The 26,922-nt window shown below is 41.5% G+C and overlaps 3 protein-coding genes across 3 annotated transcripts; all 3 read left to right on the top strand.

Moving 5' to 3' along the window:
* Nucleotides 1–7,823: 7,823 nt before the first annotated feature.
* Nucleotides 7,824–8,396, top strand: LOC118578580 (interferon alpha-12-like). The gene has a single exon (XM_036179629.1). It carries the CDS (start codon nt 7,824–7,826, stop codon nt 8,394–8,396), a length of 573 nt encoding a protein of 190 aa, XP_036035522.1.
* An 8,697-nt stretch (nt 8,397–17,093) lies between these two features.
* Nucleotides 17,094–17,639, top strand: LOC118577917 (interferon alpha-12-like). The gene has a single exon (XM_036178563.1). The coding sequence runs from the start codon at nt 17,094–17,096 to the stop codon at nt 17,637–17,639; it is 546 nt and encodes a 181-aa protein (XP_036034456.1).
* Nucleotides 17,640–22,416: 4,777 nt separating this feature from the next.
* Nucleotides 22,417–22,971, top strand: LOC118578545 (interferon alpha-12-like). Its single transcript, XM_036179573.1, has one exon. It carries the CDS (start codon nt 22,417–22,419, stop codon nt 22,969–22,971), a length of 555 nt encoding a protein of 184 aa, XP_036035466.1.
* Nucleotides 22,972–26,922: the final 3,951 nt, after the last annotated feature.

Here is a 26,922-nt window from a genome sequence, read left to right as displayed (position 1 = left end):
TATTCATTTGGTCCACATGTTGGTTTTTATGACAATACCAATCTGTTTTTTTATTACTATAGCTCTATAGTCGAGCTTGATATCAGGGATGGATGGTGATGCCTCCAGAGATGGCTTTATTGGACAATATTATTTTAGCTATCCTGGGTTAATTTTTTCCATGTAAAGTTGAGTATTGTTCTTTTCAGGTCTGTGAAGAAATGTGTTGGGATGTTGATGGGGATTGCACTGAATCTGTAGATTGCTTTTGGTAAGATTGTCATTTTAACTATGTTAATCCTACTTATCCACAGGCATGGGAGATCTTTCCATTTTCTGATATATTCTTCAATTTCACCTTTAGTGCTTTATAATATATGTTATGTGACTGATGTTTGAGCAATACCAAAGAAGAACATATCTTCATATTAAATTGTGATGATACAATTTTTTAAATTTATGTCTCCTCTTTGGTAATTTAATACATGAATACTATGTATTTACATCATATGCATGCTTTGTTCTCTGCCTCTGACACTTCCTAGACCTCCCCACCACATTCTCATCCTAAAATCACATCTTGTTTCACTTCTTTGTCTTTTTATTATAACCCAACTAGTCCAATTAGTAATTTCCACGTTTGCATAGGTATAGGGTGATAGTCCCTGAAGAATAAGCCATCTACCATGGGCCACATCACTGAAGAAAACTGACTCTCTCTCAGTGGCTATCAACTTCCAGGGCCCCTCAATTATGGATGGGGAATTTGAGCCCCTTCCCTCTCCATGCTGGAGTGTTACCAAGCTTGATGTTGTCTTTACTTCTTTTCCCACAATCACAGATGCCCTGAGCTCATGAGTGCTATAGCCCTGTTGTATTCAGAATGTTTTTTCATCAATATTCCCCAAACTTTGGCTCTACAGTCTTTCTGCACCTTCTTCTGCAATGTGCTGTGAGTCTTGGTTAGGGAAGGAGGTGTGATATTAACATTCCATGTAGGGGTGAGCACTCATAGTTGCTTATGCTCTCTTGTTTGATTAACTTTGAGTTTCTATATTAACCCTGCATAAGCAAGTTTCTTTGATGAGGGGTAAGTATTTCAGTAGCCTAAAGTATTAAATGAAAGTATTTTAAAAGGTCTCTGATATTGTGACACTTTGGCAAAATAATATGAGGTCTCTGACCTTACAAGCCATAGGTTCTTGGTTAGGTTTACAGTATAAGGCTTGGGTTTCCTCTTTTGGAGCAGGACAAAGTTTCCTTTAGAACGCTGTTGATCACTCCCATGACATTCATGCCACTATAGCAATAGTGGGCGTGGCTTTCTAGGCCAATCACTATCTTGGCACACAGGGTTCACAGCTGGATAAGATGTTTCATGGATTTTCTCCCCTTTTCCACTTTGTGGAAGAACATTTTATACTTTGTGAGAGGTAGCCAACAAAAGGGAAGCTTCAAGGTAGTATTAGGTTAATTTCCCCATGTCCTGTGATCGACTTGTAGTGATTTGTAAGGGGATGGGTTTTAGTGTGATATGTGCATCCATGTGTGTTGTAATGTGCTTTTTATGTTACTCCTCCACAATCCTCTCCTCTTCCCCAAACATTTCACCCTGGTCCTATTTTTCCAAAAAGGACCCTGGTCTATATGTATGTCATATAATTATATATATGTGTGTATGTATATACACATATATATTCATATGTATATAAATATTCATACATTTATATCTTTGTAGATTCCACATATGATAGAAAACATATACTATGTATTTTTTCAAATATTTCTGTTAGAATCATATTCTTGATATCTATTCAGATTCATATAAATCATTTCTTCTGCTTTATATCTTAATAGTATTTAAGTATGTGTCATAAGTACATCTTGTATTTTCTCCTTTTTATTTTTTCCTATATCTGACAGAGCTGATAGAACTGACACACACATATACAATGCATATGACTTTTAAATATCCTTTCACCTTCTGATATACATCAAGGCTAAGTAAATATTTTGTCTATTGTGAATGCTAACAGAATAAACATGAATATACAGATGTTTCTATTGTAAGATCACTTTGTTCTTTCTGATATATACACAGGAGTGGTATAGCTGGGTCAAGTGGTTGCTCCATTATTAGCTCATGTGGAGAAAATCCACAGTGACACTCAGCACTAATTAACATCCACCTACACCCTGTATTCTCACCAGCATTTACGGAAAGATAGCCATTCTGCTTGGGGTGAGATGAAATGTAATTGTAGTTTTGATTGGAAATTTCTCTGATAGCTCATGATACCGAACATGTTTCAAGTATGTTGGCACTTTGTGCTTGCCCTTTTGAGAACTATCTCTTCATTCACTTGCTCAGGAATTAATGAAATTATACATTGTTTTGGCATTTTAACATTTTGATCCTTTCTAGTATCTAAAGCCTGGTAACATGAATAGTGGAAATGCTTTTCCATCCTCCCTGTAGACTGCATTTCCACTTAGGCCACTGTTCTTTTGCTATGGTGAAAATTTGAAATTTTACATATTTTTTTTTGTCCAGTTCCCATTTCTCACTTCTTGCTGCTCCCTGGGCTGTCTGAGACCTTTTCACAAAGCCCTTGCATATAGCTATGATGAAGTGCTTTCTCTAAATCTGTCTTACCAACCTCAAAGTTTCTGCACTTACATTCTGATCTTTCGTCATTTTGATCGATTGTTGTACTGAGTGGCAGATAGAGACCTAGTTTCATTCTCCCAGCCACAGTTACAGAAGAGATCCCCAGCCCCAATGTGGTCTTGGTAACTCGGGCAACTCAGGTGGATGTAGCTGTGTGTTTGTTTCTGGACCAACTGTTCCATTGCACCAATCATGTATCTCCGTCTGTATTAGTGTCCTGCTGTTCTGATCACTGTAACACTGCAGTGTATGAAATCAAGTATTGTAATTCCCCCAACACTGCACTTTGTGCTTCCGTGTGTATTTGAGAACTGGCTTTTCTGTTCCTGAGTGGAATGTTGTTAAACTTTATTGAAGTTTAATTAAATCTTAGGTCACTTTTGAAAACACAGTCATTTTTATATTATCACTTCTGATTTCACAGCTTTAGGACTTCCTGAGTGCCATAGTGAACATTACTAACATTACTGCTATTGCTTCCCATCTGGACAGCAAAGGTCACTTCCTCTCTTTAGCTTTCATGAGAACTGACATCATATTTTCATTTCTATGCTAAGACCCAAAACTGGCTTTTACTCTCTAGGAAAACAGAAAAGACAAAAGTAAATAAATCAGTAAATAACTAAATAAACAGCCAACTATCATGAAATTAGAATGGGTGCTATCTACCTGTGTCAGTTTACTCTCATCATTATGGAGTAAATGTAACGAAAAGACAGAAGCACGAAAGCCAACCATTAAATGAAAGCCTCAAAAACACAGTAAAATTAAATGAAAAATTATGTGCAGTTCAAATATGCAGTTTTCCTCTCTGGAAGAATAGTCTGGGAGTCTCTACCAGGCAGTTTTGAGTTGAGTGGAGATGGGGATGCAAGGACCTTAATCCCTTACTATAACCAAACTGGATAAACATCCTTGGGCTTGGTTCCTTTACAACTGTAATCAAATGCTCAGCCACCAGTATATCTTGTACACTCATCCAATCATTTCAAACAATGAGTATTTGATGATCAAGTGTGGATTATATAAAGAGTATTTGATGGAACAATTAGTACTTCTCTACTAAGAATGAAATTAAGAAAAACTGGAAAATATTTACAGCAGTGTAAACAAACCACTTTTTTGAAGTTATTGTTTGGGGATTCTTGACACTCTGGCCCCTGGAAACTAGAGTCACTACAGAAAACAGAACAACTGAACACACCAAAGATAAGAACAGTGATCCTCTAGGATTTATGATGCTGAAATCCAAGCAGACACCATATCCAGTATGAGAGCTGATGTCATCAGGGTGTGGTGAGCACACTCTCAGGGATTGCTGGACAAAGGAAGCACGAGGGTATTGTGTCACTGTGCAGCAGTGAGTGTGGGTAGACTCAAAAGCTACTGAGTGAGTCACATGGTACTTGGAAAATGGCATCACAAACCAAGTAGGAACCATCATTCAGGATAGGGGTCATTGTTACAGATTGAAGAACACTGTAGCTATAAGTGGTAAAGGGTTAGACAGGGAAGGAGATGTCTATGTGAGTCCTGACTTTGAGGAACAGTGAGGCACAACCCCATGTTCTTCAGGAATTGGTTCCTAAGAGAGAGCAATATCAGGGAAGCTCTGTCAACTGTGATGAGTCACCCACGGGAATAAACAGAAAAATGTCTTCTGCTTCTTCATTCTGAGGAGCCTCTGTGTTATGAAGGCTATGCCCAATCTCTACACAGTAAAGGAAACTCATTGACTCCCTCCTGGCTGTGAGGAAATACTTCCACAGGATCACTGTCCACTTGAAGGAGAAGAAACACATCCCCTGAACCAAAGTGGAGAGGACTCTCCTGGGCTAGGATCCTGCTCCTCACTGCACCAATTCTGCTCTTTCAATGCTCTCACTCATTTCAATATCCTTCAACTAACATCCCTGGATGTTTCATCAGTTATGAGCAGTACCGCATAATATTGTAGAGAAATTTTCTTCTAGATTCATCCAGTTATTTCTATTTACATGTGTAAATATATATGTAAAAATGTATTAAGTATGAAATTTAAGTTATAATACCATTTGAAATGTTACATATTCTTTATATAACTAAATATTTTTCTTATATGGAATAAAATTATTTTTATGTGTCCTCAAATATAATTAGTTTTGTATTTGTCTATTCTTATATACTTTCATACTATAAATTTTATTAAAACTGACACATTAAAGCAAAAAATTGAAGCTATTAATAGGGTATATTGAGCTGGTTAGTTTTGTGTCCACTAGATTCAACCTAAAGTTATCTGAATGGACTGAATATCAAAAGAAATGCCTCCATGTGATGGAACTTCAAGTAAGTCTGTAGGGCCATTTCTTAATTAATACTTGAGGAGGAGGTCTTGTCACATTCTGGGAGGTTCCATCCTTGAGTAGATGGTTCTGGCTCTATAAGAAAGCAAGCTGGGGGCTGGAGAGATGGCTCTGAGGTTAAGAGCTCTGGCTGCTCTTCTGGAGGTCCTGTGTTCAATTCCCAGCAACCACATGGTGGCTCACAACCCTCGGTAATGAGGTCTGGCGCTCTCTGCTGTGTATATAATAAATAAATATTTTTAAAAAAAGAAAGAAAGGAAGCTGAGAAATCCATGAGAAGCAAGCCAACAAGCAGTACCCTTCCATGGCTTCTGCATCAGTGCCTTTCTGGCAGGTCCTGCCCAGCTTGAGTGTCTGTTCTGGCCTCCCTTGATGATGAACAGTGCTTTGCTTTCCAGTTCTTGCCCTCTTTTGTGTTCCTGACCTTTGATGATAAACTGTGATGTGGAAGTGAACTTTAAGTAAGCTTTTTCCTACCCAAGTTGCTTTGATCATTGTGTTTCATCACAGCAATGGCAACACTAATGAAGACAATGTTAAAATTTTGTGGTTCTTAAATCTAAGCAAATCTAACTATCTTGTAGTTGTCATTCCATTGTAGATAAAAATCCTAGAATCTTGTCCTCTAGTGTTTATAAACTATGTAGTGAAGTAGCATTCTGTGTAGTCAATATGTTGTACAACAGTGAGCTAGAAAATCTGGCTCCTATTAAATTGTGACATGGTACAATTTTTACAATTGTATCTGTTCTTTGGTAATTTCATATATCAATGCAATGTATGGACATTATAGCCATGATTTCCTCTCTGATTTGAAATATTCCTAGATCTCCCATCATATTCTCATCCCAACTACATCTCTTCTTTCTTTTCTTTGTTTTCCTTTTATTACATACCATCTAGACCAATCAGTGCTTCCCATGTTTTCATATGTATAGGGTAATATGCACTGAAGAATGGGTCATTTACCATAAGTCACACCACCATTGGCCATCACTGCCAGAGGGACTTCAGATTGGGATGGTGCATTGTGAGCCCCTTCCTTGTAAAAGCTGGAGTGTAGACTGGTTTCACTTGTGTAGATCTCTTGCACACAATCACAACTGTCTTGATTTCATGAGTGCCCTGTCATGTTCAGAGATACTTTTCAGCAATCTTCCCCAACTTCTGGCTTTACAATTTTTCTGCCACTTCTTTTGCAATATTTCTTGAGCCTTGGTTAGAGAAGGAGGTCTGATATTGACATTGCCTGTTGCTAAGATGAGTAGATATAACCATCTCACACTTCTCATTCATTGATGGTAAAATCCTAAATCTTTACATTTTTTCCAGAATAGACTATTTTTCTGTATGCATAACCAGCATGCTGTGCAACAGTAAGCCAGAATATAATGATATGTAAAGTAAAGCCTTTATGTTTGGCTTTAAATGAAATATATGACAAGGACTTTTTAATCTGACTTTGGGTGAAAAATTTCAGCAAAGCCTTTGCTGTGTTTGGATTGATCAGCAGAGGCCGAGAAATTGTCTTGAAACTGTTTAAGCCTCGAAGAAATGTTGTGTCTCTGGAGAACCTGCACTTGGTGCTATGAGAGAGCTTGCAGCTGCACTGACCTAGGTCCTAAGACACTCCTCGCAAACCTGGAGTTCATACTTTTGATGATGGCTAGCCATAGTCAAAAGGGAATGAGATTTGTATGGGATGTCTGCTCTCCTGGACAGCAAGAACAAGTAAAGTGTGGTGGTTAGAACCTTCCCCATCCCATGTTAAATTTGTATATGCTTGAAGAGAGTAACTGCAGTGAGCTAGCTAGATGGCAGTCTTTTCCAAGATGGCTGCACCCCTCTGCTGCTTTGGAATATGGAGCCTTAGCATCCTGCCGAGCTTCTCTTTGTAGTGCAGCAGCGATGACAGACATCAGGCAATACCAGGATATCCTGCTCCTGTGGAACTGTGACTTAGTCCTCTTCGACCAAGTGCTCCAGGCTTGTTTGCCTCTGGCTTCCCTGACCTATTGTTCAACTCTCAAGTTTTGTGCATTTAACTGAAAACAAACCTCCTTCGCATGAACAACTACAGCATGACCTTCTAGAATTTATGATACTTCAACCAAGAAGTGCCATCACTGCCCAGCTGATCATTGGAAGTTTTAAAGTATTTCATTAACATCAATGCCTTTTTTATTTTTTGAATTTTTTTAGACAGGGTTTCTCTGTGTATCCCAGACAGTTCTAGAACTCACTCTATAGACCAGGCTAAACTTGAGCTCAGAGATCTACCTGCCTCTGCCTCTCAAATGCTGGGATTAAAGGTGTGCACCACCACCACCATGAGCATCAATATTCTAATTTAGAAACAATTTGGATCACACTTTACATTATGATTTAAACATTTATATAAATAATATGAATAAAACAGAAATTATGGTAAAAGGAATTTCAATAACATTTAAATACAATTTTTAGAGAAAATTTTGTCCTTACAATGGATGAATAAATTTCAAACACAGAATAGATCTGTGGTGTAATAGTTAATGACAATTCTATTTAGAAAAAGAAAGTAAGAAAACAGCTTTTTGAGGGCAGCAGTGAAAGGGGAAGCAAAGATGAAAACCAAAATGGCTTAGAAAAAATTCCCTGGAAGAAGCAGAGAATGAGTTAAACAAAATGAAAGACAATTGGAAAGTAGGGGGAGTGCATTCAGAAAATGGAAACTAGTGTTTTTTTCCTATTTAAGACAGATGCACAGAGCATAGTCATCAGAGACCTTAAGGGGAAAGTTCAGGACCACAGAGCCCAGAGGACCAGCAGCATCTGCAGCATCCACAATGGCCAGACCCTGTGATTTCCTGATGATTGTGATGGTGATGAAGTACTGGTCAACCTGCTGTCTGGGATGTGACCTGCCTCAGACTCATCACCTCAGGAACAAGAGAACCTCCACACTCCTGGCACAAATGAGGAGACTCTCCCCTCTCTCCTGCCTGAGGGACAGGAAGGACTTTGCATTCCCTCTGGAGAAGGTGGATGCCCAGAGGATCCAGAAGGCTCAAGCCATCCATGTCATGGGTGAGGTAACCCAGCAGGTCCTGACCCTCTTCACCTCAGATGAATCATCTGATGTTTGGAATACAACCCTCTTAGACACATTCTGTGATGAGCTTTACCAGCAGCTCAAAGACCTGCAAGCCTGTCTGATGCAGCAGGTGGAGGTGCAGGAACCTTCCTGGAACCAGGAAGACTCCATGGTGGCTGTGAGGAACTACTTCCACAGGATCACTGTCTACCTGAAGGAGAAGAAACACAGCCCCTGTGCCTGGGAAGTGGTCAGAGCAGAAGTCTGGAGAGCCCTGTCTTCCTCAGCCAACCTGCTGGCAGGATTGACTGAGGAGAAGGAGTAAGTCCTGAGCCAAAGTGATGAGAACTCTCCTGGGCTAGGACATTGCATAAATTATCCTTTTAAAACTCTTGTTTATTTTTGATGTGAATTAAACCAACCTGACTAGATGATTTGGCAAAACAGCACAAATTTTATCTATATGTAACGGCATTTGTTTCTGCATCCATTGGGTATCTCTGTGTATTATGTGTGTATTTACTTTGCTATTTATGTAATTTAAGTTATTTAAGTTAAATCTTGCTGTTTTGTATTTTCTTTAATGTAGCAAACCGTCATGTGAAATTAAATTATTTTGAATCCCATTCAAGTTTGCAGTTAAAACACTTTGTTTGTTAATTCTGTAATGTTTCACATTTTTCCAGTCTTTTTTAAGTTGATACTCTAAACCATAAAAATTTTACAGATGGACACAGTGTTGAAAAATAGCACTGGATACAAGTGTACACTGCACAGTGTTTAGACAAACCCCAAATCTTTTCCTCTTCTTCTCTTCAGTATAAAATATTCTCTGTATGTAAAGCCAGCGTACTCTCTTCTTAGGAAGCTAGAGCATCTTGTTCCTGTCACATTGTGACTTAATTTAGTTGACATATATTTCCCAGAGGAATCCTCCCTCTGACCTCCATGACCTCTGGTACCTTTGATCTACTCTCAACTTCTATGAGTGTAACAGTTTTGGGTTCTAACTATGAGTGAGAGCATATACAGTGACAGAAACATATCATAGAAAGGTGACTAGCCTGCCTGAATACCACAGACACACACACCAAGAAGAAATCCGGAAATCGACCCCATTCATAAGAGCCTCAAGAAACATCCCTGAAATAAATCCCACCAAGGGAAGTGAAATGCCTCTAAGATTAATCCTTTGAAACACCACCATTCCCTCTCAGTTTCAAGGGTTTTTCTTCTCCTACTACTGCTCTTCCTCCTCCTCCTCCTTCTCACCCTTCTTCTCTTGGATTTCCAGTTGTGCATGGATACATGGCCATCTCCTGGAGATTAGGTAGCCTCTCTCAGGGGCCTACCCCTGAGGACAACAGGATCTCTCTCTCAGAAGCTATCAAGTGCCACAGTTCCTCAGCTAGAAGAGAAATTTCCTCCATTTTCCAAGCTGGGATTTTGTCCAGCCTGGATTTGTCGATTTGGTCATAGCTACTCTCAGTTCATTAGTGCAACTGCCCTGTTGTGTCCGAGAACACTGCTTTGCTATGGTCACCCACTGCCTCTGGATCTTACAATTCTTCTGCTCCCTCTTCTACAATGATCCTTGAGGCAGGAAGGCCGCCATTTATTTTGTGTTCATTGAGCATTTGTGGGTCTCTGTGTTTATTGCCATTGACTGTGAGAGGCTTCTGTCCTAAGGGGTAATAACCCTGTAGTAACACTCTCATAGATATATAGTTGTAATGTAAATTCAGGTATTGTGACACTACAATACTGCTTTTATTCTTTAGTATCTCCATGGTTCCATATGTAATTTTTTTATTTCTTTATGATTTTTTTCGAGACAGGGTTTCTCAGTGTAGTTTTGGTTCCTGTCCTAAATCTCACTCTGTAGACCAGGCTGTCCTTGAACTCACAGAAATCCATCTGGCTCTGCTTCCAGAGTGCTGGGATTAAAGGCATGGGCCACCACTGCCAGGCCCATATGTGATACTTCTGGGAGAAACATAACTTAAATTTTGTATTGTGGGGCTGGAGAGATGGCTCACAGGTTACAAACACTGGTTGTTCTTCCAGAGGTCCTGAGTTCAAATCCCAGCAACCAGATGGTGGCTCACAACCATCTGTAATGAGACCTGGTGCTCTCTTCCTACCTGCAGGGATACATGTAGGCAGAACACTGTATATGTAATAAACAAATATTATAAATAAATAAAAATGTAATTTAAAAATGTGTTTATTGTGTGATGGATTTAATAGGAATGGCCCCAATGACCTATGTGTTTGAGTGCCTGGCCCATGGGGAGTAGCACTATAGGAGGTGCAGCCCTGCTGGAGTAGGTGTGGCCTTGTTGGAGTAGGTGTGGCCTTGGTGGAGTAGGTGTGGCCTTGGTGGAGTAGGTGTTGCCTTGTTGGAGTTGATGTGGACTTGGTGGAGGAAGAGTGTCACGGTAATTGTGGACTTGGAGATCTTATATGCTCAAACTAGGCCATGTGTGGCAGTCTCCTTCTGCTGCCTGTGATTCAAGGTGTAGAACTCTCAGTTCCTTCTCAAATACCATGTCTGCCTACATCCTGCCATAAAGATAATATTGGGAACTGAAACTGCAAGTCAACCCCAATTAAAGTATGTCCTTTATAAGAGTTGCTGTAGTTATGGTGTCCCTTCACAGTAATGGAAACCCTAACTAGGACATATGCATTGAACATGAAGATCCCTAGGATATAGAGTCACTTTCATAGCATCACTGTATTTCATCAACATAGATCTTTTCCACTGAATCTTAGTGGGTAATGGTGTTACTGCTGCTGTCTTATTTGGATGACATGCTGTTTCCTTTCTTCAGCCTTCAATTCCAATGACTTCATATTTGTTGGTTCATCGCCACAACCAACATAAGGGTTTTCTTCCTAGGAAAGTAGCAAAGAGAAATACAGCAGATATGGAGACTTCTATCATCAAACCAATACTTCAAGGAAAGACAGGAAGAGTGAATGGAAAAGTATAGACAGTTGAAGTACTGAAAGCATTCACTCTCTTTTAAAATAGCCTGAAACCCTCTACAATTAGTCGCATTGGAACTGAAGATTAGCCACTGAAATCAGTAAGGAATTGATGGCTTACAAATACTTTATATAGGGATCAGTGTCCTAGTCCCACACTGAAGGGGAAGTATGTATAAACATGCAGATTATATGTGATGCACTATTTAATAGCAGCACATGCTATATATAATAATGTACATATATGTGCACACAGCTTTCTTTCTGATATACTCCCAGTACCTCCCTGCTTTCCCAGACCCATCTTTCAGCCTCATAGCCCTGGTTTCCTCCTCCCTGATGTGGGAAGACATGGTATGTGCTCCTCATTCCGTCCTCATCAACCAGCTCTGCCATTCTACAACTGATATCTATTACATCTTGCTTTCTGCCTTTTATATTTATGGAATTGCATAACCACCAGTTTAAATAGAATATGAAGCAATTCAAGGTTTGTGAGAGAGTTTCCTCTTTGTTTTGTTTTGTTAAATCAGAGTGTTCTTCTAAAGAACTCATGCTAACTATGGCCATAAACAGAGAGATGGGTAACAGGAAGGGTAGGCTGGGGAGAGTAAGTGGCAGTGGGAGAGAAAAGGGTGAGAGGGGGAGGGAGGCTGACAGGGGGAGGGAGAGAGGAAACAATGTGCCATGCTGGCGAACATTTAGAGAAGAAGAGGGCTCTCTACTGGCCATCACTTTCAGAGAAGCAATAGTTTAACTCTGGTGTGTTTTCTTTAGAAATTTTTCCTAGAAGAGTTTTCTCCAGAACTAAAACAGGCATTTTCCCCAGAAAAATAGACATCATTTCGGAAGACTCAATTCCCTTCACTTCTCTTCTGAGGGAGGGAGCACCCTCCCAGGTCCACAGAGGTCATGCCTTCTGGACAATGGTCTGCTCAACATGCACAAAACAGTCACTAAGGCTTTTCCCTCTCTAGTCTTCTCTAGGGGAGGTTGTCTGGAGAAGGAGGCATCTGTGTGTAGTCTCCTTAGTCGCTATTTACAACCAAGCTCTGTGTCTGACCTCATATCATTTTGACCATTGGTAAAGCATTTGGAATGTGTCATGTAACTGAGCAAACCATGCCCCAGCTAGGAATGATGTAAAACAATGTCTGAACCCTCAGAAGAGATTCTCCCCTTGCTGCTCTGCCTACTGAGACAAGCGACAATGGGCTTGGTAAATGCACTGATTTATGACTGTTGTTTGAAGGGTGACTTCAAAAGTTCAGGTTGTCTCTCCAAGAGAGAACATGTCACAAGGGGCAACCTGAATCCTTGTTCCAGACAATATTACAGTCACTCTTAATTGGTACAGAATGAACTAGTTCTTATTCATACTGGATTGAGATTTGTGTTTTGCAGGGTCACAGATCAACATCCCAGAGTATCTTGACCCAACAGCCCCTTTGGATTCTTCAGGACGCATGGAGGGAGGAAGACATTGCCCATCTGTAGGTATAGCTGCCAGGGTAACCCTAGAGTTTCATCCACTTCATGTATATATAAAATACTTTCAGAATTGGGTCATGCAACCCAATCCTGCACCCCTCCCATCACTCCCATATCTATCACTCACCCCTTCAGCAGTGACCTCTGAAAGAAATTAATTAAAAACAAAATGAAACAGACATAAAAATCCACCTCAATCCACTGTCTTTCTCACTTCCCCAACCCTTCTTCATTTGTCCTAATGACATCATGAGATTCAGTATGTCATACAGTATACCTTTTCTTCAATCAGCCTCACCCTCAAATGTTCTTTGCCATGAGTCATTGGTCTGGTTCAAGGCCTCTGGCCTCTGGCACACCATCATCACTGGACTCTGCTGACAGAAACTCCCCTAATATCCTGTTATTGCCTCAAGTCAGTCATAGAGACCATGGGGTTATTGCTGTAGGGTGTTCTGTATGTTAAATGTGTTGCTCTGATTAGTTAATAAATAAAATACTGATTGTCCAGTAATCATGAAGGAAGCATAGGCAGGACAAGGAGAAAGGAGAATTCTGGGAAGTGGAAGGTTGAGGCAGAGAGATGCTGTCAGCCATGACCATGACAAGCAAGATGCAAGGTACCACGAGTCATGTGGCAACTTATAGACTAATGGACATGGGTTAATTTAAGATAGAAGAATTAGATAGCAAGAAGCTTTGTAAGCAATATAAGTCTCTGTGTGTTTACTTGGTTGGGTCTGAGCGGCTGCGGGACTGGCCGGGGAGAGAGATTTGTCCTGACTGCTGGGCAGGCAGGACTGGAGAAAACTCCAACTACAGGTTATTGTTCTGTAGGAAGAGTCCTCACATGCCCCAAAGGTCATAAATGGGATAGATGATAGGGTGGTCCAACCTAAGGGCAAGGATTTGGGTCTAAGTGGTAGCTGAGCTCCTCATCTAGGCAGCTGGGACCAGCCTCCTCAGGTCAGGGTTAGAGACAGCTTTCTTACACCAATTTTACTGGGGCCTCCTCTCCAATGCCCATAGTGAGGAGTATGGTGCTATACATCCCAAGAGGGACTGAACCAGCTCTCCTGCTGCAGTGTCCAGTGAGGGACAGGGCTAGTCATCCCTGGGCCAGTGAAGGGCAAGATGGGCTCAGCATGGCCCTTGGATTTCAACATGTACAGTTCTTACTGACCTCTGTGGTAACAGTGCCCATGGACATCAACACAGACACTAGCTGCAGCAGGACTATGGACCCAGACATGGCCTTCAGGAGTAACTCGGGCCAATATGTCTCATCAACTCCTTCTTTAGAGTAACTTTTCAACTACAAATTCCTTCCTCTGTCAGGTCTAGCCACTCAACTTTATGGCCAGGAGAAAGTTGTCATTGTCACTTTGTAAGATGAACATGCTCACATGAATGGTGCCATGTTGAAGTTATCAGGAGAAGCGCAGGAATACATAAAGGATTTTAGGATATATAGGGGCAGACACTGTGTAGCATGTATTAGGGGAAAACTGAATGATACCAAGTTTATCTGCAGAGCTTCTAATTGTAGAAGACTTTGAAAGAGAGTATGATTACTGATGAACCAGAGTCTCTGTGTCATTATGCAACATCTTTTAGACATGACTTTCTGCATTCTTTCCTTGCTCCTTATTTTTAAGGTAACTTTAATTATCTTTATGTTTATATAATAGAATAAATTACAATAAAGCAGTTCCGTACCATCACCTTGCCCAGAAAATATGTACAGCCGTATCATTTTCTACACCTTAGACATAATAATCTGCTTTGGTTCAATAGAACTGGAGAATTAAGAGACAGGAATAGAGGAACTGAGACAGGACCATGATATGAGGGAGCATCTTAGTTAGAGTTTCTATTGCTGTGAAGAGACACATGACCATGGCCACTCTTATAGAGGAAAACATCTGGGGATTCTTGACACTCTGACCTCTGGGCATGGTTTCACTGCTGAACACAAAAGCCTTTCTAATCAATCCACAGAAACCAGAGCAGTGATCTTCAAGGATTTATGAAGCTACCAAGCAAACACCACAGCGTGTGTGAATGCTGATGTCATCAAGATATGGAGAGCATTCTCAGGGAGTTGGGTACAAGAAGAGAACTGAGGACACTGTACCACTGTGCAGCAGAAAGTTGTTCCTATTGCTTCCCCACTGGGATGACATCACTTCCTTTCTTTTGCTTTCATTTCAAGTGACAACACAATTTCAGTTCAATGCCACCAAGCAACGTCAATATCTTCTCTCTAGGAAAGTGGAAAAAAGAAACAAAATATTCAATGCAATGAAAATTTGAAAGAGAAATGACATCCACAATGGAGACACCAACACAATAGAAAATGAAATGAAAAATTATACACACTGGCAGCACTGAAACTCTTCTATGTGATGGAATCCCTGAAGGCTCTTCTGCTTCATTTTCAAATTAACAATGACAGAGTGTGTGCGGGATCCACTACTAAAGTAAAACGCCTTAATATCCGTAGGACCAAATTTCTGGATAACTAATAGCAAATCAGAGGCACTGCTATCCATGTGACTTCAGGTCTTTATTTCCACCTCCTAACTTCAGGTACAGCAAGTACTCAGTGAACAAATATTGATCACAAAAGTAGTATTGGGAAAAAACCTCTAATACTTATCTTTTACAAATGTGCCAAGGACAAACTGAGATACTTACACATTACTACAGTCCCCAGAGTCTTCTATTGTTGACATATGAGGATTTTTGACACACTGAATCTGGCCATGTGTTCACTGCTAAACACAAAAGCCGTTCTAATCAATCCACTTAAATGAAAGCAGCTAACTTCTAGATGGAGGACGATAAAAACCAAGCAAACCACACAGTGTGTGTGAGTGCTGATGTTATCAAGATGTGGTGAGCACTCCCAGGGAGTGGGGTACAGGTGTGGCTAATAGGGATGGAGAGATGGCTGATAGTTCCAGAGCACTGAATGATCTTCCAGAATTGAATTCCCAGCAACCACATGGTGGCTTACAACCATCTTTAATGAGATCTGGGGCATGCTTCTGGCCTTCAGTCATATGTGCTGTATACATAGTTAATAAATAAATCATTTTAGAAAAGGAGAAGAAAAGATGATGATGATGATGATGATGAAGAAGAAGAAGAAGAAGAAGAAGAAGAAGAAGAAGAAGAAGAAGAAGAAGAAGAAGAAGGCCGCTGAGGACTCTGTGCTCCACTGTGCAGCGGAGAGTGTGAGTAGATTCACATTACACTGAAGAAGTCACAGGGCACTAAGAGAAAAGGCAACAAGCAGGGATCACAGTCTCTAAACTCAGACACAGTTAGGAATATGTACATGCTGTTTTGGGTAATTGGAAATGGTATAAAGATCCTCCATAAAGGAATGGTAGGCAGAAAGGGAGATGTATACATAGATCGAGTCATTAAAGGAACTATGAAGCACAACTGCATGGCTGACAAAACTGGTCCATGAGAGAGAGAAATGTCAGAGATGCTCTGTTAACAGTAGAAGTCTCAAGGCTATAACACAGAACAGGCAGTAATGGTCTTCATTCAGAGGAATAATCTGGAACACTAAACAAATCAACAAACCCACAGGCCAACACGGAATACTTTTCCTTTGTAAGTTCAGAAGACACAACAGAGGAAAATAATGCCGATTTTTTTTTTAGGACAAGGCATATACGTTGTATAAGTTTTTGTGAGCATGTCCGTGTGTGCAGGAATGATCATGCCAGAATAAGCATGTGGAGTTTGAGACCAACGTCCATGAATCAGTTTTCTGCTCCAACCGTGAGTTCCAGGGATCAACATGAATAGGTCAATCTTGATTCAGGAATTTCTTTTTGATTGTGCCATAAGAACCTCCAAATGATCATTCAATAATATCTAATATACACTAAAAATCAAATTTGATCCTTCTCATATTTAAGAACTCAAGTGTAAACACAAAAGGAACACAATAACTCCACCCCACAACCCTCACCAACATTGATAAGATTTTGACATGTGCCATTGCTTCTAATAACACCTGTAAAAATCACAAAATTAGTGGAAACAAGATTGACATTACAATTCAAATAGCTATATTAAGAAATAAATGTGACCTACAAAGTTCAATTACAGCATGAAATTCAAGAAATTCCCAGGCCAAGTATAGTTGTAAGGTTTTATGCTTTACAAGTAAGTGATTCCACACAGGAAAGTTATATCTGTGCTGTAAATATCAACCATAAGGTCTTTCAGGAATAAACTCTAGAGAAGCTTTGTTAAGAGGAGCATTGAAAGTGGAAGCAAGAAGGAAAACAAAAATGGCCGAAAACAAATGGCCAGACAGAAGCAGAGAATGACTGAAAGAAAGTGAAAAGTGCATGGGAGAGTAATGGGAGGGCGTTCAGAAAATGGAAACTAGTGCTTTCTCTTACTTAAGACGCATGGACCCAGCTAGGATGGACTTCAGAGAACCTGGACGGCAAGGTTCAGGATCGCAGAGCCCAGAGGACCAGCAGCATCTGCAACATCCACAATGGCCAGGCCCTGTGCTCTCCTGACCTTCCTGGTGGTGATGCACTGCTGGTCAAGCTGCTGTCTGGGATGTGACCCGCCTCAGACTCATCACCTCAGGAACAAGAGAGCCTCCACACTCCTGGCACAAATGAGGAGACTCTCCCCTCTCTCCTGCCTCAAGGACAGAATGGACTTTGCATTCCCTCTGGAGAAGGTGGATGCCCAGCAGATCCAGAAGGTTCAAGCCATCCCTGTCCTGCAGGAGCTGACCCAGCAGGTCCTGATCCTCTTCAGCTCCAAGGACTCATCTGCTGTTTGGGAGACAAGCCTCCTAGACACATTGTGCACTGGCCTCGACCAGCAGCTCAAAGACCTGCAATCCTGTCTGATGCAGCAGGTGGAGGTGCAGGAACCTTCCCCGAGCCAGGAAGACTCTCTGGTGGCTGTGAGGAACTACTTCCACAGGATCACTGTCTACCTGAAGGAGAAGAAACAAAGCCCCTGTGCCTGGGAGGTGGTCAGAGCAGAAGTAAGGAGAGCCCTGTCTGCTGGCAGGATTGATTGAGGAGAAGGAGTAATTCCTGAGCTAAAGTGGAAAGGACTCTCCTGGGCTGGGATCATGCACCTCACTGCTCAGATTTGGCCTTCTCCAAGATCTCCTTGACTTTAACCTCATTGATTCAGCTTCCCATAGTTATCGTAATATTTGGTTATATTATGTTGAACTGCAAGGGCATTTTCTTAATGATTCAGATGTTTGATTTGCTTTTTTGTTTATTTATTTATTTATTTATTTATTTATATTTATTAGTTCTTCTGCTTGTTTGTCTATCTACATGATTATAGTTATTTTGTGATACCATAGAATTTCATAGTTTCTTTAAAGTATCAAACGGTTATTGTTAATTGATTTCTTCTATTCAATAAATTTTTTAGCATACATGTTTAATCTTTTGTGTCAGCCATTCGATCTTTGGAATACTGTTTGATGCTTCTAAACTCATTCTCTACACCATAAATATTGCACAGCTGGTCTCCGTAGGAAAGAATACTGAATGTGATGTGTACTGCTTACTCTTAAGAGGTGAATTGATGCACCCATCCTATAGTTCCTGTTCTCTGAGGGTGAAAAATCTTCCTTCTCTCCATTACATAGTACTCCTCCTCTGAATGCACAGCCAGCCGCTGGACAGAAGGAAACCAGAACATCTTGCTTGTGTTCCATTGTGCCTTAGTTCTCCTGGCCTACAATTGCCCCTGACTTCTCTCTTGCCTACCATAACTAACATCTGACTCCCAACTTTTACCAGATGAACTTTTTAGGATTTCAAAGATGTGGCAGACCATGAAAACAAAATAAAATAAAGCATACAACAAATGAGGATCTTCCTACATACCATTAAAAATTGAAACATTTATAAGGAAATAATGTAGTGTTACCCTGTCTTGGTGATGGCTTCAAATGGTGATATAAATATCATGACCTAAAGCATTTTGAGGTAGCAATTGTTCATTTTAGTTCAAAACCACAGCATATTCCATCACTGACAGAGTTTTGTCAGGATCTTAAACAGGGCAGGGACCTGAAGGTATGGGCTGATATCAAGGTCATGGAGGAACACACTGTCCACTGCCTTCATGCCTCAAAGCATGCTCAGCCTGCTTTCTAATACTCGCTAGGACCACCAGCCCAGGGTAGGATCACCCGTAGGGTGCTGGACACTGGGACAGCAGTCATCAGTTATTAAAATGACCATCAGACTGGTATCCAGTGTGAGCCTGTAGAGACATCTTCCCAGGTGAGATGCCTCTTCCCACATGACCCTATGTGGTGTCATGTTGACCTTAGAATTATCAAGTGTAAATTCTACTCATAATGGCCTCAAAAGCATACCTTGAAGTACATCTAACAAGGGAATAAAGGCAATTCTTCTAAAATGACACAGGATATCCCTCTCAGTTTAATTTGGTCTCTTTTTTTTTTTCAAATTTTTTTCATTTTACATTCTAAGCCCATTTACCCCTCCCCCTTCTCATGCTCTAAACTTTTCCCCAACAGACACACCCCCACCCTCATCTATTCCTCACAGGAGGTAATGCTTCCCTCGGGTAGTCAAGGAAGTATAGCATACCAAGTTGAGCACGGCTCTCCACTGCTTCAAGGCTGAGCAAGGTGTCCCAGCATAGGGTTTGGGCTCCCAAAAGCCAGTTCTTGCACTTGGGACAAGTCCTGGTCCCACTACCAGGGCCCTCACAAGCAGATCAAGCCACACAAGCATCAGCCACATTCCCAGGACCTAGTTGGATCCCATGCAGGTCCCCGGGCTGTCAGTCCAGAGAACCTGAGCTCCCACTAGCTAGGGTCATCTGTCTCTGTGGTTTTCCCTTCATGATCTTGACTCCCCTCCCACTTTCTTCCTAGGATCCCAACTCCCTCTATTCTCCTCATCTCCAGGAGCTAGTCCACTGCTTGGACTTGGATCACTGAGTCTTTCCTAACTGTTGTCATTTGTGCATGGGTACACCGCCATCTAGTTGAGCAGGGCAACCTCTCAGAGGCCAGGTGATTCAGGATTACTGAATCTTCCTCTCCCAGCAGCCCTCAGTTAAAAATAGTTCCTCAGCTAGGGCTGGGATTTCCTGACATCCTTACTGCTTGAAACTGGGATTTTGTCTGTCTCCATCATATTCAGACTGTGCATGCAGTCACAGCTGCTATCAAAATGGACCTGCAGCTGCTATATTGTGTCTACAAACCCCTGTGTCCTACAGTCAGAGACTGTCTGTGGGAATCCCCATCTTTCTGCCAGCACTGTGTAAAGAGTAGTGCCCTATGGAAGTCAGGAAAGACATACTGGTCCTTTCTCAGACATCTATTCCACGTACATTAACCAATTGTAAGTGTCTGTGTCCAGTCAGCTATTGCCAGAAGAACCTTCTCTGAGGAGCACTGAGAGATGCACTTATCCTGTGAGAGATGTACAGTGTGATGCATAAAACCAGGCCTTCTGACACCTCGGCCATTGCTCTTGTTCTTTACATTCCTGCTCTCCAGTAGCTTCCTGTTTCCATAGGTGTGTTAAGATTGATATTGCTGGGTAGAAAAATATTGAAATTTTGACTGTGATTGCATTCACTCTGTAGTTCACGTTCCAATATGCACTTGGTTTGATGTAAAAGTACTTTATTTTATGGGCACTGCACTTTTAAGTTGAACACTCTTAACATTGTGGCTATTGCTTCCCCATTGGGATGACATCACTTCCTTTCTTTTGCTTTCATTTCAAGTGACACCACAATTTCATTTCAGTGAACCAAGGACGTCAGTATCTTCTCTCTAGGAAAGTGGAAAAAAGAATTAAAATATTCAATGAAATGAAATTCAAGAGAGAAATGACATCCACCATGGAGCCACCATCACCATAGAAAATGAAGTAAAAAAAAAAAGATGTACATTGACAGTACTGAAAATCTTCTATGTGATAGAATCTCTCAAGGCTCTTTTGCTCAATTTTCAAATGGACAAACACAGAGTGTGTGTAGTATCCACTACTAAAGTAAAACTGAATAAACATTTGTAGGTTCAAACTTCTGCATAACTAATAGGCAATCAGAGGCATTGCAATCACTGTGTCTGCTGGTCTGTAGTTCCCACTACTGACTTCAGGCCAGCATGCACTCATGACCAAATCTGGATCACAAGACTAGATTTTCAAAAAAAACACAAATACTTATGTCTCACAAATATCCTCCGGACAAACTGGGACATTTACACATCACTAGAGACGGCGGGGTCTCCAGCTGTTGACATCTGGGGATCCTTGACATTCTGGTCTTTGGCCATGTGCTCACTGTGGAACACAAAAGACTTTCTAATGAATCCACTGAAATGAGAGCAGTCATCTTCTAAGATTTATGATGCTAAAAACCAAGCAAACACCACACTGTGTGTGAGTGTGTGAGTGCTGATGTCATCAAGATATGGTGAGCACTCTCAGGGAGTGGGGTACAAGAAGAGGACTGGGGAGAGTGTGAGTAGACTCAAACTCCACTGAAGAAGTCACAGGGCACTTAGAGAAAAGACAACAAGCAGGGATCACAGTCTCTAAACTCAGGCACAGCTACAAAGAATGTGCATTCCTTTTGGGTAACTGTTGTTGGTCAAAAAATCCTCCATACATGACTGGTGGGCAGAAAGGGAGATGTATCCATGGATCCTGACTTTGAAGGCACTGTGAAGCACAACCCCATGACTGACAGAACTGGTCCTTGAGAGAGAGAGAAATTTCAGTGATGCTCTGTTAATAGTAGAGGTCACAATAGCTATAACCCAGAGAAGCCCCTGAATGTTCTTCATGTAGACCAATGGTCTCCTTGAACACTAAACAGTTCATGAAAACCACAGGCCAAGAAGGCATCCCTTTCCATGCTAAGGACAGAGGAAACAATAGTGTAAACTTTAAGGCTGAAACTTTTCCTGAGAGCAAAGCATAGATGACACATTTCTGAGTTTTTGTGAACATATGTGTGTGTGTGTAGTAAAGATCATGCCAGAGCAAGCATGTGGAATTTGAGACCAACGTCCATGAATCAGTTTTCTGCTCCAACCTTGAAATCCAGGGATCAACATGAATACGTCAATCTTGATTCAGGAATCTCTTATTGATTGTGCCATAAGAACCTCCAAATGATCATTCAATAATATCTAATATACACTAAAAATCAAATTTGATCCTTCTCATATTCAAGAACTCAAGTGTAAAGCCAAAAAGAACAAAATACCTCCACCGCACAATCCTCACCAACATTGATAAGATTTTGACATGTGTCATTGCTTCTCATAACACCTGTAAAAACCACAAAATTAGTGGAAACAACATTGACATTACAATTCAAATAGCTATATTGAGAAATGAATAAGACCTACAAAGTTCAATTGCAGCATGAAATTCAAGAAATTCCCAGGCCAAGTATAGTTGTAAGGTTTTATGCTTTACAAGTGAGTGATTCCACAAAGGTAAGGTATATCTGTGCTGTAAATATCAACCATAACGTCTTTCAGGAATAAACTCTGGAGATTCTTTGTTGAGGGGAGCATTGAAAGTGGAAGCAAGAAGGAAAACAAAAATGGCCGAAAACAAATGGCCAGACACAAGCAGAGAATGACTGAAAGAAAGTGAAAAGAACATGGGAGAGTAATGGGTGGGCGTTTAGAAAATGGAAACTAGTGCTTTCTCTTACTTAAGACGCATGGACCCAACCAGGATGGACTTCAGAGAACCTGGAGGGCAAGGTTCAGGACCGCGGAGCCCAGAGGACCAGCAGCATCTGCAACATCCACAATGGCCAGGCCCTGTGCTCTCCTGACCTTCCTGGTGGTGATGCACTGCTGGTCAAGCTGCTGTCTGGGATGTAACCCGCCACAGACTCATCACCTCAGGAACAAGAGAGCCTCTGCACTCCTGGCACAAATGAGGAAACTCTCCCCTCTCTCCTGCCTCAAGGACAGAATGGACTTTGCATTCCCTCTGGAGAAGGTGGATGCCCAGCAGATCCAGAAGGCTCAAGCCATCCCTGTCCTGCAGGAGCTGACCCAGCAGGTCCTGATCCTCTTCAGCTCCAAGGACTCATCTGCTGCTTGGGAGACAAGCCTCCTAGACACATTGTGCACTGGCCTCCACCAGCAGCTCAAAGACCTGCAAGCCTGTCTGATGCAGCAGGTGGAGGTGCAGGAACCTTCCCCGAGCCAGGAAGACTCTCTGGTGGCTGTGAGGAACTACTTCCACAGGATCACTGTCTACCTGAAGGAGAAGAAACACAGCCCCTGTGCCTGGGAGGTGGTCAGAACAGAAGTAAGGAGAGCCCTGTCTTCCTCAGCCAACCTGGTGGCAGGATAGACTGAGGAGAAGGAGTAAGTCCTGAGCCAAAGTGCAGAGGACTCTCCTGGGCTGGGATCATGCACCTCACTGCTCAGATTTGGCCTTCTCCAAGATCTCCTTGACTTTGACCTCATTGATTCAACTTCCCTGGGTAGTTACTGTAATATTCGGTTATATTGTGTTGATCTGCAAGGGCATTTGCTTATTGATTCAGATGTTTTATTTGCTTTTTGTTTATTTGTTTATTTATTTATTTATTTTTATTAGTTCTTCTGCTTGTTTGTCTATCTACATGATTATAGTTATTTTGTGATACCATAGAATTTCATATTTTCTTTAAAGTACCAAACGGTTATTGTTAATTTATCTCTTCTATTCAATAAATTTTTTACTATACATGTTTAATCTTTTGTGTCAGCCATTGGATCTTTGGAAAACCGCTTGATGCTTCTAACCTCATTCTCTACACCATAAATATTGCACAGCTGGACTCGGTAGGAAAGAATACTGAAAGCAATGAGTACTGCTTACTCTTAAGAGGTGAACTGATGCACCAGTCTCATAGTTCCTGTTCTCTATGGTGAAAAGTCTTCCTTCTCTCCATTACATAGTACTCCTCCTCTGAATGCACAGCCAGCCGCTGGACAGAAGGAAACCAGAACATCTTGCTTGTGTTCCATTGTGCCTTAGTCCTCCTGACCTACAATTCTCCCTGACTTCTCTCTGGCCTCCCGTAACTAACATTTGACTCCCAACTTTTACCAGATGAACTTGTTAGGATTTCAAAGATGAGGCAGACCATGAAAACAAAACAAAATAAAGCATACAACACATGAGGATCTTCCTACATACCATTAAAAAATGAAACATTTATAAGGAAATAATGTAGTGTTACCCTGTCTTGGTGATGGCTTCAATTGCTGATATAAATATCATGACCTAAAGCATTTTGAGGTAGAAATTGTTCATTTTAGTTCAAAATCACAGCATATTCCATCACTGACAGAGTTTTGTCAGGATCTTAAAAAGGGCAGGATCATGAAGGCATGGGCTGATATCGAGGTCATGGAGGAACCCACTGTCCACTGCCTTGATGCCTCAAGGCCTGCTCAGCCTGCTTTCTAATACTCTCTAGGACCACCTGCCCAGGGTAGGATCACCCGTAGGGTGCTGGACACTGCGACAGCAGTCATCACTTATTAAAATGACCATCAGATTGGTCTCCATTGTCAGCCTGTAGAGACATCTTCCAAGGTGAGATGCCTCTACCCACATGACCCTATCTGGTGTGAAGTTAACCTTAGAATTATCAAGTGTAAATTCCACTCATAATGGCCTCAAATACATACCTTGAAGTACATCTAACAAGGGATTGAATGCAATTCTTCTAAAATGACACAGGTAATCCCTCTCAGTTTAATTTGGTCTCTTTTATTTTTTTTTCAAATTTTTTTCATTTTACATACTAAGCCCACTTGCCCCTCACCCTTCTCATACCCTCAACTTTTCCCCAACAGACACAGCCCCACCCTTATCTATTCCTCACAGGAGGTAATGCTTCCCTCGGGTAGTCAAGGAAGTATAGCATACCAATTTGAGCACGGCTCTCCACTGCTTCAAGGCTGAGCAAGGTGTCCCAGCATAGGGTTTGGGCTCCCAAAAGCCAGTTCTTGCACTTGGGACAAGTCCTGGTCCCACTACCAGGGCCCTCACAAGCAGATCAAGCCACACAAGCATCAGCCACATTCCGAAGACCTAGCTGGATCCCATGCCGGTCCTCCGGCTGTCAGTACAGAGAGCCTCAGCTCCCGCTAGCTAGGGTCATCTGTCTCTGTGGTTTTCCCTTCATGATCTTGACTCCCCTCCCACTTTCCTCCTAGGATCCCAACTCCCTCTATTCTCCTCATCTCCAGGAGCTAGTCCACTGCTTGGACTTGGATCACTGAGTCTTTCCTAACTGTTGTCATTTGTGCATGGGTACACCGCCATCTAGTGGAGCAGGGCAACCTCTCAGAGGCCTCATGATTCAGGATAACTGAATCTTCCTCTCCTGGCAGCCATCAGTTAAAAATAGTTCCTCAGCTAGGGCTGGGATTTCCTGACATCCTTCCTGCTTGAAACTGGGATTTTGTCTGTCTCCATCATATTCAGACTGTGCATGCAGTCACAGCTGCTATCAAAATGGACCTGCAGCTGCTATATTGTGTCTACAAACCCCTGTGTCCTACAGTCAGAGACTGTCTGTGGGAATCCCCATCTTTCTGCCAGCACTGTGTAAAGAGTAGTGCCCTATGGAAGTCAGGAAAGACATACTGGTCCTTTCTCAGACATCTATTCCACGTACATTAACCAATTGTAAGTGTCTGTGTCCAGTCAGCTATTGCCAGAAGAACCTTCTCTGAGGAGCACTGAGAGATGCACTTATCCTGTGAGAGATGTACAGTGTGATGCATAAAACCAGGCCTTCTGACACCTCGGCCATTGCTCTTGTTCTTTACATTCCTGCTCTCCAGTAGCTTCCTGTTTCCATAGGTGTGTTAAGATTGATATTGCTGGGTAGAAAAATATTGAAATTTTGACTGTGATTGCATTCACTCTGTAGTTCACGTTCCAAATTGCACTTGGTTTGATGTAAAAGTACTTTATTTTATGGGCACTGCACTTTTAAGTTGAACACTCTTAACATTGTGGCTATTGCTTCCCCATTGGGATGACATCACTTCCTTTCTTTTGCTTTCATTTCAAGTGACACCACAATTTCATTTCAGTGAACCAAGGACGTCAGTATCTTCTCTCTAGGAAAGTGGAAAAAAGAATTAAAATATTCAATGAAATGAAATTCAAGAGAGAAATGACATCCACCATGGAGCCACCATCACCATAGAAAATGAAGTAAAAAAAAAAAAAAGATGTACATTGTCAGTACTGAAAATCTTCTTTGTGATAGAATCTCTCAAGGTTCTTTTGCTCAGTTTTCAAATGGACAAACACAGAGTGTGTGTAGTATCCACTACTAAAGTAAAACTGAATAAACATCTGTAGATTCAAACTTCTGCATAACTAATAGGCAATCAGAGGCACTGCAATCACTGTGTCTGCTGGTCTGTAGTTCCCACTACTGACTTCAGGCCAGCATGCACTCATGACCAAATCTGGATCACAAGACTAGATTTTCAAAAAACCACAAATACTTTATCTCACAAATCTCCTCCAGACAAATTGGGACATTTATACATCACTAGAGACTGCGGGATTTCCTGCTGTTGACATCTGAGGATCCTTGACACTCTGGTCTTTGGCCATGTGCTAACTGTGGATCACAAAAGATTTTCTAATGAATCCACTGAAATGAGAGCAGTCATCTTCTAAGTTTATGATGCTAAAACCAAGCAAACACCACACTGTGTGTGAGTGTGTGAGTGCTGATGTCATCAAGATATGGTGAGCACTCTCAGGGAGTGGGGTACAAGAAGAGGACTGGGGAGAGTGTGAGTAGACTCAAACTCCACTGAAGAAGTCACAGGGCACTTAGAGAAAAGGCAGCAAGCAGGGATCACAGTCTCTAAACTCAGGCACAGCTACAAAGAATGTGCATTCCTTTTGGGTAACTGTTGTTGGTCGAAAAATCCTCCATACATGACTGGTGGGCAGAAATGGAGATGTATCCATGGATCCTGACTTTGAAGGCACTGTGAAGCACAAGCCCATGACTGACAGAACGGGTCCTTGAGAGAGAGAGAAATTTCAGTGATGCTCTGTTAATAGTAGAGGTCACAATGGCTATAACACAGAGAAGCCCCTGACTGTTCTTCATGTAGACCAATGGTCTCCTTGAACACTAAACAGTTCATGAAAACCACAGGCCAAGAAGCCATCCCTTTCCATGCTAAGGACAGAGGAAACAATAGTGTAAAGATTAAGGCTGAAACTTTTCCTGAGAGCAAAGCATAGATGATACATTTCTGAGTT

This window comes from Onychomys torridus, chromosome 2 (assembly GCF_903995425.1).
Source record: "Onychomys torridus chromosome 2, mOncTor1.1, whole genome shotgun sequence".
NCBI classification, from domain to species: domain Eukaryota; kingdom Metazoa; phylum Chordata; class Mammalia; order Rodentia; family Cricetidae; genus Onychomys; species Onychomys torridus.
This window is presented reverse-complemented; position numbering and strand designations above follow the sequence as displayed.